The 16,733-nt window shown below is 40.9% G+C and overlaps 4 protein-coding genes and 1 pseudogene across 5 annotated transcripts; all 5 read right to left on the bottom strand.

Annotated features, from left to right (window-relative positions):
* Positions 1-226: 226 nt before the first annotated feature.
* LOC133709031 (probable phospholipid-transporting ATPase 4) lies at positions 227-1,611 on the bottom strand. The gene is made up of 3 exons (XM_062134631.1): positions 1,396-1,611; positions 530-628; positions 227-349 (listed from the first exon to the last, which is right to left on the bottom strand). The coding sequence occupies exons 1-3, from the start codon at positions 1,477-1,479 to the stop codon at positions 227-229; spliced, it is 306 nt and encodes a 101-aa protein (XP_061990615.1). The 5' UTR covers positions 1,480-1,611.
* Positions 1,612-2,089: 478 nt separating this feature from the next.
* LOC133709030 (inosine-5'-monophosphate dehydrogenase 2-like) lies at positions 2,090-3,366 on the bottom strand (annotated as a pseudogene).
* Positions 3,367-9,556: 6,190 nt separating this feature from the next.
* Positions 9,557-10,673, bottom strand: LOC133712993 (protein SLOW GREEN 1, chloroplastic). Its single transcript, XM_062139120.1, has one exon. It carries the CDS (start codon positions 10,517-10,519, stop codon positions 9,560-9,562), a length of 960 nt encoding a protein of 319 aa, XP_061995104.1. The 5' UTR covers positions 10,520-10,673; the 3' UTR covers positions 9,557-9,559.
* Positions 10,674-10,815: 142 nt separating this feature from the next.
* LOC133712992 (uncharacterized protein At2g02148) lies at positions 10,816-14,339 on the bottom strand. Of its 2 annotated transcripts, XM_062139119.1 has the most exons (8): positions 14,292-14,334; positions 13,809-14,172; positions 13,362-13,712; positions 13,094-13,256; positions 12,848-12,971; positions 12,472-12,537; positions 11,474-11,725; positions 10,816-11,117 (listed from the first exon to the last, which is right to left on the bottom strand). In XM_062139119.1, exons 2-8 carry the CDS (start codon positions 14,134-14,136, stop codon positions 11,016-11,018), a joined length of 1,386 nt encoding a protein of 461 aa, XP_061995103.1. In that variant the 5' UTR covers positions 14,137-14,172; positions 14,292-14,334; the 3' UTR covers positions 10,816-11,015. The 2 variants fall into 2 exon arrangements, with proteins under 2 accessions (XP_061995103.1, XP_061995102.1); XM_062139118.1 differs by having other exon boundaries at positions 13,809-14,339.
* Positions 14,340-15,250: 911 nt separating this feature from the next.
* LOC133709028 (RING-H2 finger protein ATL66-like) lies at positions 15,251-15,862 on the bottom strand. Its single transcript, XM_062134629.1, has one exon. The coding sequence runs from the start codon at positions 15,860-15,862 to the stop codon at positions 15,251-15,253; it is 612 nt and encodes a 203-aa protein (XP_061990613.1).
* Between the last annotated feature and the right edge of the window lie 871 nt (positions 15,863-16,733).

Genomic DNA, 16,733 nt, shown 5'->3' with positions numbered 1-16,733 from the left:
ATGCCCTAAACACAAGCAAATGAATGAAGTGAAAAGTCAAATAAATAGCTCGGTATTGATGTGCCTTGACCAGCTCTTTAGAGATCTGTGATCCACAATTGGGTTGAGATGATGAAGAGGACTTTGTCATGGTTGAAGTATTCTTGGAAGCAGCAGCATCAGCCTGCGTAGAATCAAACTAAGAAATAAGGAGAAAAAAGCAGAATGCAACACACAGGCAATGAGGTTAGAATAACATTGAACGATAGCATGTACCAGTCATCATATATTGATTACCCTGAATATCCGGTGAATGCCTCAAAGTAGCATGTACCAGACCAAATGCTATATTTTTGTAGAAGTAGCAAATCTGAAAAGCAAAATATTTCCATCAACAAGTGGATGAAGTTCAAAAAAGAAGACTAAGTAGACACATGCTCTCGTGTTCCTAAGCATGTGCAAGTATACAGCATACAACATACAAGCACAAGCAAGTGGCATTTTAACAAATCTGTGACAATAAAGTACTAGATGAGCATACTGATATTACCATCTGAGCAATCCTTTTATAGCACCAATGTCCATGGACAACCAAAAGTCTCTCCAAAAACTGAAACTGGGCAATAGCAAAGTCACTGGCCATCACAGCCTGCAAGCAATTACGAACTATCAATATGAGATTCACTGTAAATTGAGAAACTGGTTCTTGCTTCCACCACAGATACCTTGCTTCCCATTTAGACATGTAATACAAACATTATCACATGTAAGCTATTATATGTTATATAAATACAGACCCAGATGACCCTCCACCCACACACAGACAGACAGACACACTATCTGTTCATAGTCAGGTAACAATTCCAACGAAGCACCACATGTCATTGTAGTATCTCTGTTACTAGGAGTACTAACGTGCCAGTAACTCCTAATATGGCTCCATTACATGCACTATTAACTGAACCTAGCCAATGAAAGACATAAAAAGTATAAAAGAACAATCAACTTTATGCAACTACTTGTTTACCTTTTCAAATATTATTAGGTTTTGGTCCACATTTATTAGAGTAAATAATTTTTTTGGCTCTTGTCCTCCATTATTGCAATCTTTTTAAATAAATAAAAACAATAAGAAATGATGTTACATGTGTATAAATTTTAAAAAGATTTAAAAAGAAGGGGGAAATGTAGCTTTATTATTATTCACGTTAGTGCTTTCTACTTAAATGGTTAGAGACAAACCCTATGTTGATTGCAGTTTCCATCTTATCCCCTGTCAACACCCAGATCTTGAGATCAGGTTGTGCAAGATTGTATATGCATTGGGGCATCTAAGAGAATAAAAAAAGGTACTAAGTTGCCGTAAATCAAAACGGCAGTTCCTTATTTACTACTGTAATAAGAAGCTTATCTTACCCTTTTTTGCAATTTGTCCTCCACAGCTGTAGCACCAACCATGATCAAGTCTTTTTCCATCTTCTCTGCTACTCGCTCGAGCATCACCTCCCTATCAGCCCCGATAGATGATTTTGCTTTTGAAATTCATTGTTCCAAGCAGAATACTCAGACTCCTCAAGCTTTTTATAAGCAAGCGTCAACGTACGCAACCCAGCTTCTCCATATTCATTCAAATGCTTGGTACTAGCTTTTCCTCATAAATTCTTCCATTCTTTGACAGTCAATCGAAAATGATGCTGTGGATGTAGATAAAGGGAATAAGATTAATAAAGATAAAAAAGATCAAAAATCCATGCTTTCCTCTCCCCCTGTTTAGGATGCTTTGGGGGGGGGGGGGGGGGGTTGAGAGAGGGGATGAAATATTGCAGAGTCAGAGTCCAAAGAAATGTTTGTTATATCTAGATATCAACTAGGCAAAAAATTGTTAAACCCAGAACACAAAAAGAACTTTCAAGCTCAAAAACCAATCTCTAGTACAAAACACCCAGATCTTACACACACTGAATACAAAGAAACAGAAAATGCATACAAACTGGGGAAACAGAAATACTAAAAGCTAAGAAGAGCCTAAGAAGATTGAACAGAAACACAAAGAACACAAACCATTGATAAGCATTAAAACATGAACAAAGAAAAAAATATAAAGAAGAGCCTAGTCTGTGCTTGAATCATTTGATATAAAGAATGCAAACCAATCATTTGGATCAACCTGTTAGAACTTAGAACATAATGAATTATCATTTAATTACATTCTTCACAAATTACATTTGTGTAATTTAATCCCTATCCAAAATCCTATACTATATCAGCTCAACAATAGAAACTCTTTCAACAATTCATACCATGAACAGAGCAGTATATCTGCTTTAGCAGTAAACCTGTCATATCTCAGGCATTACCTGATACTCATAAGCCCCAGGAGCCTCAGTGCTTCCAGCTAAGAAGCTTCCCATCATGACAGTAGAAGCCCCAAGGGTTAAAGCCTTGACAATGTGTCCAGAATTGGAATTCCACCATCAGCAATGACAGGCACACCACTTTGTGAAGCAACAGATGCAACCTTGTAAACCGCAGTTGCCTGAAACATATTGCCAACATAAAAAAAACCTTCAGTACAAGAAGGCATAGCTATCACACGATCCACACTTCTTCACAAGTTAAGAATGGAATTATAGTGCTATATATTACACAATGCAGGGTTTCAAACCTTTGGTTAAGTTCTATGCTGGCATTAATATCATAACAAGAGAGTAAAGCAAGCACCAATGAGCAAAAATGCCATTAATTCGACAAGTCCTCGGTCCAATGTTCATCCACTAATAATCTAAACAGTCTAATCAAACTCTACACATCTCAAAACCAATACTGGAACAAAAAGAATGCATCTTTATACCTGTCCCCTGCCGACGGCGCAAACCTCTTGAGTAGTACAAATGGAGCCAGACCCCATCCCAACCCTCAACCCATCAACACCAGCCTGAATCAAATTCTGCGCCTGACTCACAGTCACCACATTCCCACCAACCACATCCAAACCTGAGTACATTTTCTTGATGTACTTGATCATCTCAATCTGATAAATGGAGTTCCCTATGAGCTATCCAAAACCACCACATCAATCCCAGCCTTCACCAACTCCTCCAATCTCTCCTTATCCGACTCCCTCGTCCCTATCGCCGCCCCGACCTTGCACGACCCGACCCCCAACTTCGGGTACCCCTTGTTCCGCTCCACGTCCTCCTTCCCCACAATGTCGACAACATCGTCGTCCCTCACCATCGCCGCCACGTCACGACCTTTCTCCGCCATGAACTCCTCAATCTTCCCCAAATCGGAGCTCCAAGGCAAAACCATGTCCTTACAGCTGACCATGTAATCGTAAATCTTGACCTCCTTGTCCGCCAGCTTCACCCAATCGTGGCTCGCCATGTAGCCCAATCGTAAATCTTGACCTCCTTCCCCACTATATCATTTAATTCCGTTAGGATTTAGCTTACTGGTGTGGATCGGAATCGAAACGTCGCCGATTACAACCGGTTCTTCTTCTACCACATCGACGACGACGAGTGGATACTTCTCCGCTAGCCATCTGTAGAAAGCTGGAACTCCCATTGCCGATCGCGCTAAGCTCCGAGCCCAGCAGATCTCTCTGTTTCTCTATCGGAAAAGGCAGAGCGAAATCGGAGGTCGAATCAAAACCCTAAGCTGAGACTGAAACTCTGAATTGAATAGGAGAAGGAACAAACCGCGCGCCGAGCGTGATTTTGTTTGGCAACTTAGCAAAATGGTTGAGAGCTGCTCGATGAGGAGAGGAAACGGCTGTTTTGATAAAGTCTTGACGGGGAGACAACAAATCCAATAAACCTAGCTAGCTAATTAAGTTGTCAAAGGCGGACTTTTAATTTTTGCTTTATGAATCAGACAACATAAAGACGAAGTTTTGTTGTCTGATTGTGAACAACTTAAACCTCAGCTAAGGTTTCAAAGAGGGAAAAGTTCCCGCTATAATATCGACCAAAGTAACATGCTAGGCAATGGTCATTTACACAACGGAAACAACTCATTTGGTTGTGTGATTATCAATCTGGTGCTATATTTCAATCAAAACTTAGAGGTTTTTGGGCGGCTCGAGTGCCATTTTGGGCCAAATAAAGGCACATCCAAATATTTCCCACTTCATCACACAACAAAAAGTAAAAAACCGTTGTATCATGTTTTGCATGCTACTCTCATACAACAGATATAACTATACTGTTGTACGATGTAGTACCAATTTGGAGCCAAATTTGAGTCAATCTGGGAGGGAAATCTGCCGCTATTTTTTTTTATGATTCAGACAACAGATTATTCTTGTAACCGTTGTGCAATGACCTTCTAAACAAAAACTTCAGAATTTTAACCACCTTATACAACGTAAGTTTACTAAACATGTTGTGTGATTCACTTTTCTTCATCACACAACACATTTTTTTTTCGTTGTGCAAAAAGTGTTGTGTGTTAACGTTTTTGGTGTAGTGATCTTCAGCAAGATTGGTTTCTTGCTCTCTCAATTGCTTATACTCCTTGTAGCGTCCAGCTAGATGAGTACTTTCATGGCATTGCCTAAAACAATGCTTGATTGATCTACATCTATGACACATGTCATTGTGGTTACCTCCTTTCATTTGAGGTGCAGGTGGTGCACGTTGTGGATATTCCCTAGGCGGGTTGCTACTGCTACTACCACGGCGTATGGTGCGACCTCTACGGCCCACAGTGTTACGGCCCATGGTGCTGTTATATCCACCTCTCCCACGTGTGGAGTTGCCACCACGTGTGCCCGCTCTAAAGTTGCGGTTTCCTTCTTTATTGGGGCGGTTGTATGGACCCATTCGTCCTTCATGTCCCCTGTTATTAGGGTACCGCTCCTTGCGCCCTCTTTTGGGTGCATTATAATTCGCCTCACGAACGCTCTTGGTTCCAATGGGCCTTGAATTATAATTCTTTACGAGGATGTTGTCGTGCTTTTCAGCTACCGACATAATATTGATGATCTCATTAAACCTCGTAATTCGTCCAGCATTGACTTCAGTGCGATATTGCTTTGATATCACAAATGCTGCGACGGGGAAGGTGGAGAGAGTTTTCTCAATTAGTTCTTCTTCTGTGAGAGGTTTTTCACAGAACCTCAACATAGCTTTGAGGCGAAGAGCTTCTGAATTGTATTCAGCAACAGACTTGAAGTCGGAGAAGCATATATTGTTCCACTGAATCTTCAAGTCAGGGAGGAGGGAATCTTGGATATTGCCAAAGCGCTCTTCTAGCGCTACCCATAGGTCTCTTGCATCTTTGATGGACATATACTCTAATCTGAGTGCTTTGTCCATATGGCGTCGCATCAAGATAATTGCTTGTGCATGTTTTATGGGTGTTCGTTGGAACACAAGGCCCTGGTCAGGTGCCTGGATTATGGGTAATATCCCACTCGCAGTGAGATGGTTCTCAACGTCGGTTACCCAGCCATGGTATTCCGAGCCTGTTGAATCAAGTATTGGAAAGTCGAGTCTAGGTTCATTCGACATCTTGAAAAATAGGAAGAGAAGATATATTAGTTTCGGAGTTTAAACTTCCACGAAAACTAAAATAATAAGATTTCCGAGCTATGCTACCAAGAAATCAATTTCCAAGAATATTTGGATTAGACCAAAACAATGATGTTTGCGGACGCTCTTAGTCCGAACATTATGAACACTCTTAGTTCATTGATTACGAACGCTCTTAGTTCGTTTAGCGTGAATCCCCACGATTCCGCTTTTAATTCATAAATCGATGCTTGCGGACGCTCTTAGTCCGAATATTATGAACACTCTTAGTTCATAGATTACGAACGCTCTTAGTTCGTTTAGCGTGAATTTCTATAATTCCGCCTTTTTACTACAAGTTCCCGAGAAAAAGAAAGAGGAAAAAGGAGTAAAAACTCAAAAACGGGAACTTTTAGTAAATAATACATTGAAATAGTGTTGTCGGAAATGACCGAAAAGTCGTCGGAAAAGTGTCCGGAAAGTCGCCGGAAAAGTCGTCGGAAAAGTGTCCGGAAAGTCGCCGGAAAAGTGCTCGGCAGCTGCTGCGCAGCGTCTCGGCAGGTCCGCTCGGCAGGTGTCGGCAGGTCCTGCGCAGCTGCTCGGCAGGTCTCGGCAGGGCTTCAACAGCGGTTCGGCAGCGGTCCGATTTTTCCGGCCGCCGGTTCAGGCAGTTTTCGGCCGGTTCTGGTGGTTCTGAGACCGGTTCTGGACTCCTTGGATCAAGGGCTTTGATATGTGGTAGGGTTTGGAGGTTTTTTGTAGGTTTGGAAAAATGACATCGATTGCTTGATGAACTTCCTCTACTCGTGTCAATTTCGATTCTAAATCTAGAGCAATTTCGTGCTGATAACGTGTTTAAGTATGAACATAAATTAACAGAGAGAGAGAGAGAGTAATGTTGCAGAGAGAATGGAGATTCAAGTGTGTTTATTCATCTCATACAAAGAGGTATTTATAGGAATACATATGAAGTGTGAAAGCTCAAAGAGTAACTCAATTTGATAACAACTACATTTACAGCTGCAGCTCCACATGGTGGCTGTGATGATCATTTTGCCATGCTTGTTGCCCTTTGGGATAAAGCATGTCATATAAGTCTTCATACACTCAAGTACCTATGTTTATACACTCAAATACCTATTACATGATATAGACAATTATACTATGACTCATATAACATGACTCATACAATATGAGTCACATATACTACAACAAAGGGAAATTTTTTCTCGGAGTGTCTCACTGTTTGTGCAAATGGGAAACTATTTGAAATGGGTTTGCAGTATATTAATGATTGGAAACAGCATGCTGTTGAGGACCGTGCTAAGGCTAGTAGAGGGGAAGGAATAGATAAAAAGGAGCAGGAATTTTTAGAGAGCTGCGCACTTCACTATCATAAGTTGAAAGATAACAGATTCATGATGAAATTTGTGAAAGCTTTCAATTCTATAATATTGATGCGGGACTTTTTGAAGAGTTTAGGGAGGCTTGATGAGCTTTTGTCATTGGAGGAAGAATTTGGAAATTATCTGGAAGCCGCAAACATCGCCCAGCTTAAAGGTGAAATCCTACTTGAATCTGATTTCCTTGGAAAGGCAGGTAAGTTCAAAGAGGCCTCACTGCATATTCTGTTTTATGTAATTTCCAAGTCTCTTTGGTCATCTGGTGGGAAGGGCTGGCCCATGAAAAAGTTTCCACAACAGGGGGAGCTTCTGACAAAGGCCAAGTCATTTGCCAAGAATGGGAAAGATAACGTTTATGAGCTGGTTTGCGCTGAGTCGGAGATTTTATTGAATGAGCAGGATAACTTGGCTGTTTTGAAACATCAAATGGATGCTTCTGAAAGACATCAGAGTATTAGAGGTGAAGTGTTGTCTGCTCGAAAAATTTTGGACGCCCATTTTTCTTCAAGAACTGATGAGTATTTATGGGAGAAAGAATTGATTGGAGATCTTGTAAAGCATTCAAAAGATAATATATCTAGAAATCAGGTGTCCATTGATTCGCTTGTCTACTACTGGAATTTCTGGAAGGAGAAGATTCTTCACATCATTGAATCTGTAGGATGTGTGGAAACTCCAGGGTACAATAGTTATATAGAACTCTGTTTTACTTGTTTAGGAGTTTGGAGGTTGTATCATAATCTGAATCCAATCTATGTTTTACTGGTCCCTGATGCTGATTGGGTTAGACATCTGGACATAAGGCATTTGAAAAGTTATGGGAGGTTGGTCTCCATTGATGTTCATCAGCTCATTTCAGCAGCTCAGTATTATTGGAGTTCAGAACTGCTCTCCGTTGGCATCAAAGTTTTGGAAAAGCTTGAAGCACTTTTCAAGTTCCCACTAAAGAATTCTGACTCGACGTTCTTCCAGTGCAGGGCTCTTACCCTTATCTATGATGTTGCAAGAAATCTTTTGGATTCCAAATGTCTGAAGCCAAGGTATCAAGATTACTAGAAGCTGGTAACATTTTCGGCCGGGGAGTATGTTGCTTACATCTTTCCTTTAGATTGGAGGAATTCGTTGCGACAGAATATGATTTCTCTTAGAAGAACTGATGCTTCAAAGAATGTGCTGAATCAAGTTATAGTTGAATATGCCAGCTTGAAGGACGAGCTGTCTTATGGGCAGATTGGAAGGATCGCAATGATCATTCTCGGGTCAGGTAAGCTGCTGAATACTGAGCTCTCTGTTCAGCTTGTGAAAAAGCTTGAAATCAATACACCTTGGAAGGCCTTCATTGAGAATCTCTGTGCAAGCATTGGACCTGAACATACCCATCAGGAACCAATAGAGGTGTCTATCATGTGGTGGTTACATGAGGCTTTGGTTGAAACTTATAGCGCCAACTGGTGGGAGGTTTCCGACTACATAACACCTGGTTGCTTCTTGTATCTTGTGGAGCGCCTTCTGTTTTCAGCAAGTTGCTCTCAAGGTTTTGTCATCACTACAAGTTCTTGCTTTATTGAATGGCTGATATGCCAGGATGAAGATACCAGCTTACGTTCCATGGTGACTGGTGGGGGCCACTCTCTGGAAGACATTCTTCCATTTGTGATTACTGTGGTTCGCGAGTGTATTTTTATCAAGAAGGATATGATTGAATGGATTGAGAAGTCCGACAGAAATTGGATGCAGTATTATCAGCCACTCATGTTGCGATTGGTAATTGTCTTGTGTTTGATTCATTTGAACTTTGGCTCGTGTTTGGATATGATCCATGATTTGCTGGGAAGAAACTTTGTCACTGAACTCCTACCACGGGAGTTTTATGATGCACTTAGGAGGAGGAGGAAACACAATTCTCTCATTTTAAATGTGAATGTGCTTGCTGAAGCTCTCCAGAAGATTGATAATACTTTGGTGATTGCAAGTTTCGGGGCTGATTGTTCAAGGTTGTACTGTTCGGATGCCATCTTTGTCGACATGACGGCCAACCAATGCAAGGATGACATATTGAGAAAATGGTTTCCAGGTGTGACCAAGACGGCTGGGATGCTGCTCCTGCACCAGTGGTCGCCGCTCCTATCCTTGAGGGTGGTGCTCCCGTAGTGGCCAGTGGTTGGGATTGAGGATTTGTTTGGTAGTGTCATCATGGAAGAAGATTACTGTCTGATGCTGAAGTTATTTAATATGTTTCTTTCTATGAGTCTCAATTTTACACAATAGTTTATACAGTAATTCCTTTCTTATGTATCGGGATAAACAATTTGTTTAAGATTTTTGTTTAATTGAGAAAACAGGAACCATAGACTGCAATTGCAATGGTAAAAAAAAAAAAGAAGAAGAAACGAGAGTACTAATCAGAAGAAAAGATTGAACTGCTATGGGAATTTATGTACTTTGGGAATTTCGTCTGGGAAACTTGTTTATATCTGATGTAACTCAAACATATTATCTATGGTTACTACATTTTATACCATGATGTTATTACTAATCAGAAAAAAAAAGACTGAACTGCTATGTATTCCATGAACAAAAATGTTTGGCCTCTTATTATGAACTTCCAGTGAAGTCTCAATCGAAAACAAACAAATAACAAAACTTTAACAAAGAGGCTCAATTCTCATCGCTCCCGAAAAGCTTGATTCTCGACAATGGCTTCATCAAGTAGCCATCCACCTCAAACTTCTTCGGCGAAAGCTGCCGGTACTTCTCAAACTGCTCCTTGGCCTCTTCATTCCTCTCAAGCAAGCTGTAAATCATTCCCCTACAAAAATAAGGCCTGAAGTCTTTGGGATCCTCCTTGACCAACTCATTGTAGCTACTCAACGCATCCTCCACATTCTTCTGCAGGAACTGTATCTGCGCCATTATCAGCTTCACATCCCTGGCCTCCTTGGCCTTGTTCTCCTCCTCCGCCACCGCCAGCGCCTCCTCCAGCCGCCTGATCACGGCGTGGCCCTCGCCGGAGCGGTCCATCAGCAGAGCATTCTCGAACAAGGCCTCAAACGACAGTGGATTCGACTTGAGAATTTCCTCGAACACCTGGCGCGCACTACCGGTTTCCCCCATCTCGCTCAGAACCCTGGCCATGAGGAACTTCCACTCCGTCACGGACGGCTGCGCCGCCGCGAGGCGCTGCAGAATCTTCAGCGCCTCGTCGTCCTCGCCGTTCTCGAGCTTCTGCTGCAGGAGCGACTTGAGGGCGTCGACGGCGTCGGAGTTGGAGCCGAGGAAATCGGATAACGGAGAGGCTTGGGTTTCATTTTGGCCCTGGTTGGGAGCTGCTGCTTCTTCTTCTTCGGTCAATGTGGCCGGCGGGGGCGGGTCGGCCCGGGCGAGGAGTTTGGAAGAGTTGTGGAAGACGGTGGCGGTGACGCCGATGAGGATGGCGGCCTTGGCGTATTGCTTGGCGGTTTGGAGAATGGGGTGGGGGTTGGTGGAGGCGGTGACTTTGAGGGCATTTTGGGAATGTGGTGGGGCGAAACGGAGAAGAGAAGGTTGGGTGGGTTTGGTGGGAGTGAGCTTGAATTGGAAGAGGGATGAGGAGGAGGAGGCTAGAGTTGAGGAGTTCATGGTTTGAGGCTGAGGCGCTGACACTGACGAGTCCTCGGTAGGCTATGAGGTTTGAGAGAGGAAGAGACACAGAGAGAGCTAAAAGTCACGGCTGTCTTGGCTGTTGGTATATTTTGACTTCAACAGCCGAATCTAAACGCTTGGTGTTAAGTGTGTGTGTGTTACTTACCAACCACCTTTCTAATGGCGTAGCTTCAGTTGAGTACATCCAGATTCGGCTGCCCTGACCTGGCCATTTTTACATTAAATTCCACATGATTCACCTACCTTCATGGCTCATACCACACCCACAAAAAGAAAGAAAGAAAAAAAGAGGCGAAACTGATTTATGGTGACATATTACCAACAAATTGGCTTTGCAACTAAAGGCATCAATGGTGAAATGATGCATTGGCTATGCACGAAGAGCTATATAAGTTTACAAATTTACAATGAGGCTTTGTTCTGAAACCAATATGACATTCAAAAAGGAAACGTCAGGCTGGACCAGATCAGATTAGATACCCAACCTCTTGACACCACATTCAGAGCAGAATTTGGAGGTTTCTCTCAAGTACTGGGTTCCGCATTCATCACAAAACTTGGCGGGGTTGGATGGCTGACATGAAAAGCAATTCAAAAGGGTCAGTAAGCAAAATTTGTTCGTCTAAAAGAGATGAAGAAATAAACAAGGATGCTTAGTATACATTTGTCAAACCCTGGTTTGACGATTGGCATTTGTAAACAAGAAACCATTACTCGTAGTGGATTCATTACAGAACAATGAGTGAAATGGAGTGTTTTAACAATGGCATCAACAGAAGAAATGGAATCACAAACTAGCATGCGTGCTCATTGCAGCTGTAATTTATAGATTTGCCTTATTAGTAATAACACAATAGTATTGCAACCGATATTGTGTAGAGGATCTTTTAAATGCTTTGATATTAATATGAAAAGCAATAGAGGGCTCACCAATACATGTAAGCGTCCCCCTACGTGTTGTAAGCAAGCTATGTGTTGCGATATGGTTGGCGAATGGTGAGCATGAGGGATTTCAGGCAGGTGCGAGGTTGGACCGCATTCATGGCTTTGGGAATAGTGAACAGCGTGTTGACTTTGGTGCATTGATTGGTGATGATTCTGGTGAACAGTTTGAAACTGAGGTTGGAGTGACAGAGGTTGCATATGATGATGCTTCGATGGAGTCTCCTGCTGATTTTGTGGCTGCCAGGACAAGAAACACAAATTTCTATTATCAACGAAAACATTAAGGGGAGCACAATAGCAAACTCATTAAAACAAAAGCCATACTGAGCAACATTAATTTATTAGTAGTTTTCCAAAATAAGAGGTCCACTCAACCACTCTAGAATCCGAGGTGAAAGATGGCCACACCAGACCTGGGTCCTAAATAGATGAAAGTCTTGCTATCATCGTTTTTATGTCAATAGGTTCACAATCCCAACAACTATTTCGGTCCACTCAACCACTCCAGAATCCGAGGTGAAAGATGGCCACACCAGACCTGGGTCCTAAATAGATGAAAGTCTTGCTGTCATCGTTTTTATGTCAATAGAGGTCCAAATATGTCAATAGGTTCACAATCCCAACAAATGGAATCTCTGCCCACACAACCTAATAACTTGTATTGATTTAATGTTGTAGAACTGGCAAATACAACCTACGAGCATTTTGTTTACTTTCTGAGCAGATAAACACTTGAATTATAAAATTGGCATGATGGTGAAACAATTAATCAGAAGACCGAATGTCTTTGGAAAGGAAAAGTCCTCTCCCCAAATCAATTTTCACTGAAGCATTCCCTTTCTTAGGATGATCATATCAAACCTAAAGGCCGAGATCAATTCTGAATTCGGCCCTGCTCATGTGAATCCAAAATGCAATAAAGTTCCAATATACTGATGATCCGGTCAAAAGATAAAACAATAATTAATAGAGATAACTCTTACTTCATTTACTGAGCGGAATCCTTGGGCAGCAGCCAACATAGAAGAATTGTCAGGGCCAGGATACGTCTGAAAAGGATAAATCACGAGGATGAATTGTCCGTATTCAATTTATTTAGTAAAGTTGAACAGTTATGACATAACGACAAAGATCACCAGCATAAATTTCTTAACTGTCTTATGATTAGATCGAGCATACTATAGGAAATGAAAATAATAGTAAGCAGATGTATATATATCTAAGACCTATATCACTACAAGTTTGTTAAACCAATTGTTCAACATGGTGGAATGAAGTTAGCTCCAAATCCTTTTGTTAACGTGATGTAGTTAGCTCCAACAATTAAAGAAATAAATCGCATCAAGGCATCAAGCTTACAGGTAAACCCATCATATTAGGCGAAGAGTTTGATGGAACACGCCTATACTTGTGTCTTGGAGAGTAGAACTTAAAGTCCCGAGCAGAGACAGCCACTTCATTCCGACCAGTCAATCTTATGAACCTGCAATAAAGAGCAAACTAGTCATCAATCTTGTTTGATCAAACTTGGTCCTTCGCTCTGATAAACTCATGTAGAGGTAGTAACAGGACATTTAGTGACAGGTTAACAGTCACCAAACTTACCACTCAGCATCATCAATAGGTAGGCTATTTGGCTTTTCAACAATATCCAAACCATTGACTACAACAAAACGGACACGCTTCTCTTCTTGTACGACCAACTCTGGAAATCTTGTCCTCGTTTCAAGAGAAGTGGCCAATTCTCTTCTCTTAAATGTACATGATCCTGAGGAAAAACCAGAAGATTTCTTTAACGCCATTTATTCTTTACATTCTATATTACAAGCGAAATTGATTCAACATAAATATCATAGTAAAAAAGACTCATTACCTTTCTTGGGAAATTTCTTAGCCAGCAATCTATACAAACCACCAGCTGCTTCAAGAGCAACACCAATAGTCTTTTCGCGAAATCCACCCACGGAAGCAAGCCTAGTGTCTACCTCATGAACTAAAGTTTGGTACATATTTGCAATATACATCAATGGCAAAGCGAACCTCGGGTCTCCTTCAAGCTGTACCTCCCCGAGCTTCCTCTTGTTGAGTTTATCTTGCCCAGACTGAGCACTATAATCATTACCACCACCCTCACTATCAATCGCTTCCATCACATGTTCACTAATAAAATGATCCACCACAAGTTGCAGAAATCTAGCCCTTGATGATTCAATAGGTGACACATCTACTCCGAAATCGATTCGATTCAAATCAGTACAGCATTCATTATCAATTCCACTATCTACAAAATCATTGAGTTCAGTGAGTTTGAGTTTGCTACCTTGAAGGGACAAAATGTCGTAGGGAGCTCTGGAGCTAGACGACCCGTCGTTGTCGAGACTGGACCGCTCTTCTTCCACTCCGACGCCGTGAATCGGCAGAGAATTCGAGTAGGACTCGTGGATACAGTCGCTGACGACGGCGCTGGAATCGTCGTCGTTGTCGAGGCTGTCGTTGACGACGGCGTCGCCGCCGCCGATCGATTCGAGCTTGGTGGAGCGGGAATCGACGGCGTTGTTGTTGAGGTCGTGCAGAGGGCTGCCGACGATGAAGGAACTCGGCGGCGGCGATCTCATGTTGTAGTGCTGCACCGGAACCCTACTCCCCATTTCAATTCTTCTACTTTCTTCTTTTCAAATCGGAAACTGAAAAGGTGAAAATTGTGAAGATGGTGTGGAGTGTGGTGTGAGAGTTGGAAAGCCCAAAGTTTAACGGCTATACAGACTGAGAAATTGTGTGAGAGAATCCAAGCCTCAGACCGTACCTCAGGTTCTGGATCCAAGCCTGACGCTCTCAACTTCCAAGCCAGGTAGGGCTTTGGGCTTTCAGTCCCTTTTATACTGTGTAGGTGTGGGGATAGGATAAGCGCATCCTCATGCTTCTTCGGATAGTCCTCTCCGTATTTTTTTTTTTAAAGGAAATAAATGCCAAATTTTATTCAAATGAGATATAATTACAAAATCTATACTATTATTAAGAGAATAGGCTTTGTTAGCCAAAATTGAAAATTTTGACAGATTTAACCCTGAAAGATTAAAAAATTATGAGAGAGTCAACAATGAGAATCTACCGCCTAATATAAAAGTAAAAGCGCATTAATTTCTAATTAGTTGTACTGTCGGTAGCTTTCATGAATGTACATACTTGTAACCAGAAATCAGAAGAAGTGGAAAAAGGTCATCTTAGTAGTTGAGATTTAAAAACCTAAATGGATCAGATTTTAATCCATAATTCTTTTTTTTTTTTTTGGGTTAAGCATTAATCCCGATTCTTTAGCATTTTTTTTGTTAGAATAAATCTAACACATTTTTTATTATAGCACACAGTTTTTACTGTACAGTGAACTGTCGAACACTAATACTAAATAATGGCTAAGATACAAAGAAATTAATTATATGATCGTTCAAGTGTTCATTCTGATTAAATAACAAAGGAATAAAGAAAAATTACGTAAACAATGACTCGATAACTTAGTTTTGATTTGTAGAGGTTTTAATTTATCATTGTTAACGTAATTGTGTATAATTAGGAGTCCCAGCTATAATCAAATCTTACAGTTATTCACAAAATCTGAAATAGATGACTCATAAGCAAATTGAGATTTGAATTCTATAATCTCTCTACCTTTCTACCTCCCTCATCTCGATCACTATTGCATATAATTAAACTAAACAAATCGAGGGAGTTTAAACTCCATGATCACAACATGAATGAAGATCGAAATCAAACATCAAGAACACAAGAGGTACATTTGCAGATAGATTTGCGACAAATAGGGCAAGATGGATGAAGCTTCAACCAAGAGTCGATACAAATCAAATGGAAGATATGATCACATGTAGGCAGAACACGGCAAGACTCACCCTCCACAAAATCCTCCATGCAAATAGCACACTGTTTCCAACTACTACTCCTTTTACAACTTTTCACTACCCCTCCTTCGTCTTCATGAGCTTCACCTTCATGTTGAGTTTTACTGTAAATAGTGGGTGGTGGTAGCACCTTCTCCAAGCCATCTTGCCAAGCTTGGTCATCGTGTCCAGGCCGGACGGCCGGATACACGTAGATCTGAATTTGATCACGATAATTAAGCCGTCTGTGTGTTTGAGATAACAAGAGACTTGAGAATCGTCCGGCGCCAATAATCTGAGCAACAATTGCAACAGCATGGAAGACCACTAAACAAACAGCTAGAAAGATAAATGGGATCAAAACTGCACAAGTTGTATGATCTAATGCTTCGGTTATGAGAAAAAATATAGGTGCAATACAAAGAGCTGCAATGACAGATTGAAATGTGAGAGGGTTTGAAGAAGGAGGAGGAGGAGTTGGCATGATTGGTAATGTTTTGGATTTGTTACTTTACTAATCGAATTCAAAGTAATTTATTGGAGAACTGGTTAGCAGATGTGTAACGGGAATCAACGAATCCTCAAAAACCTCCACATGGAGAAATTATCTAAATCAAATTAATAAAGCTGGCAATTTTGGATACATTTTGCATGTGAATCTGGACATCTAAAAGACTAAAGTCATTTGATATATATGGACACTTGGCCAATTTATCCACAAATAGGGCTGTCAATGGGTCGTGTTGGGTTGGGTTGGGTTCGTGTCGGGTCAATGTATTTGTTGTGTCGCAAGATATAAACTCAACCCAACTCATTTAATAATCGTGTCAAAAATTTTAACCCAAACCCAAACTATTTATTAAATGGGTTACCCGTTTCCAACCCGCTTAACCCATTTAACAAATAGGTTGTGTCGTGTTACACAAAATGATCCATTTAAGGGTTAACAATGCGACCCATTTAACTAAAAAAATTCGTAAATTGATTAAATTCACTAAAAACTCCACAAGACGAAGAATATAAATAATTATATATATATTCATAAATAATTAAATCCAATAATTATAAAGCAAAATATTTCAAATTGTCTAATCCTATGATCAAATACTCCCAATGTCCAAAATTTCAAGAAGAAGTATAGCATAATCAGGTTATACGGGTTCACTTCGTGTTGGCGGGTTAACCCGCTTTTTAATCATGTGGGTTCAACCCGCAAAATTTCATGCGGGTTTCGAGTCGTGTTATCGGATCGTGTTGGAATTGACAGCCCTATCCATAATTTACCATTCTAGCGATTAACTTGACGAGAAATTGAAGAAAATTTATTTAAGGTTCATGAATTAATTTTGGTACAT

Source organism: Rosa rugosa, chromosome 5, assembly GCF_958449725.1.
Source record: "Rosa rugosa chromosome 5, drRosRugo1.1, whole genome shotgun sequence".
NCBI lineage: Eukaryota > Viridiplantae > Streptophyta > Magnoliopsida > Rosales > Rosaceae > Rosa > Rosa rugosa.
The sequence above is the reverse complement of the archived record's forward strand: the minus strand, read 5'-3'. Positions and strand labels throughout refer to the sequence as shown.

What these genes read in the sequence shown, in the direction of transcription:
- LOC133709031 (XM_062134631.1), bottom strand. Translation starts at nt 1,479, where the DNA reads ATGCTCGAGCGAGTAGCAGAGAAGATGGAAAAAGACTTGATCATGGTT. An exon ending in AGGACAAATTGCAAAAAAGG is followed by an intron (nt 629 to 1,395) that starts GTAAGATAAGCT and finishes AATTGCTTGCAG; the next exon opens with GCTGTGATGGCCAGTGACTT. An exon ending in ATAAAAGGATTGCTCAGATG is followed by an intron (nt 350 to 529) that starts GTAATATCAGTA and finishes TTTGCTTTTCAG; the next exon opens with ATTTGCTACTTCTACAAAAA.
- LOC133712992 (XM_062139118.1), bottom strand. Translation starts at nt 14,136, where the DNA reads ATGGGGAGTAGGGTTCCGGTGCAGCACTACAACATGAGATCGCCGCCG. An exon ending in TAAGAAATTTCCCAAGAAAG is followed by an intron (nt 13,257 to 13,361) that starts GTAATGAGTCTT and finishes GTTTTTCCTCAG; the next exon opens with GATCATGTACATTTAAGAGA. An exon ending in GATTCCGCTCAGTAAATGAA is followed by an intron (nt 11,726 to 12,471) that starts GTAAGAGTTATC and finishes TTGTCCTGGCAG; the next exon opens with CCACAAAATCAGCAGGAGAC.
- LOC133712993 (XM_062139120.1), bottom strand. Translation starts at nt 10,519, where the DNA reads ATGAACTCCTCAACTCTAGCCTCCTCCTCCTCATCCCTCTTCCAATTC.
- LOC133709028 (XM_062134629.1), bottom strand. Translation starts at nt 15,862, where the DNA reads ATGCCAACTCCTCCTCCTCCTTCTTCAAACCCTCTCACATTTCAATCT.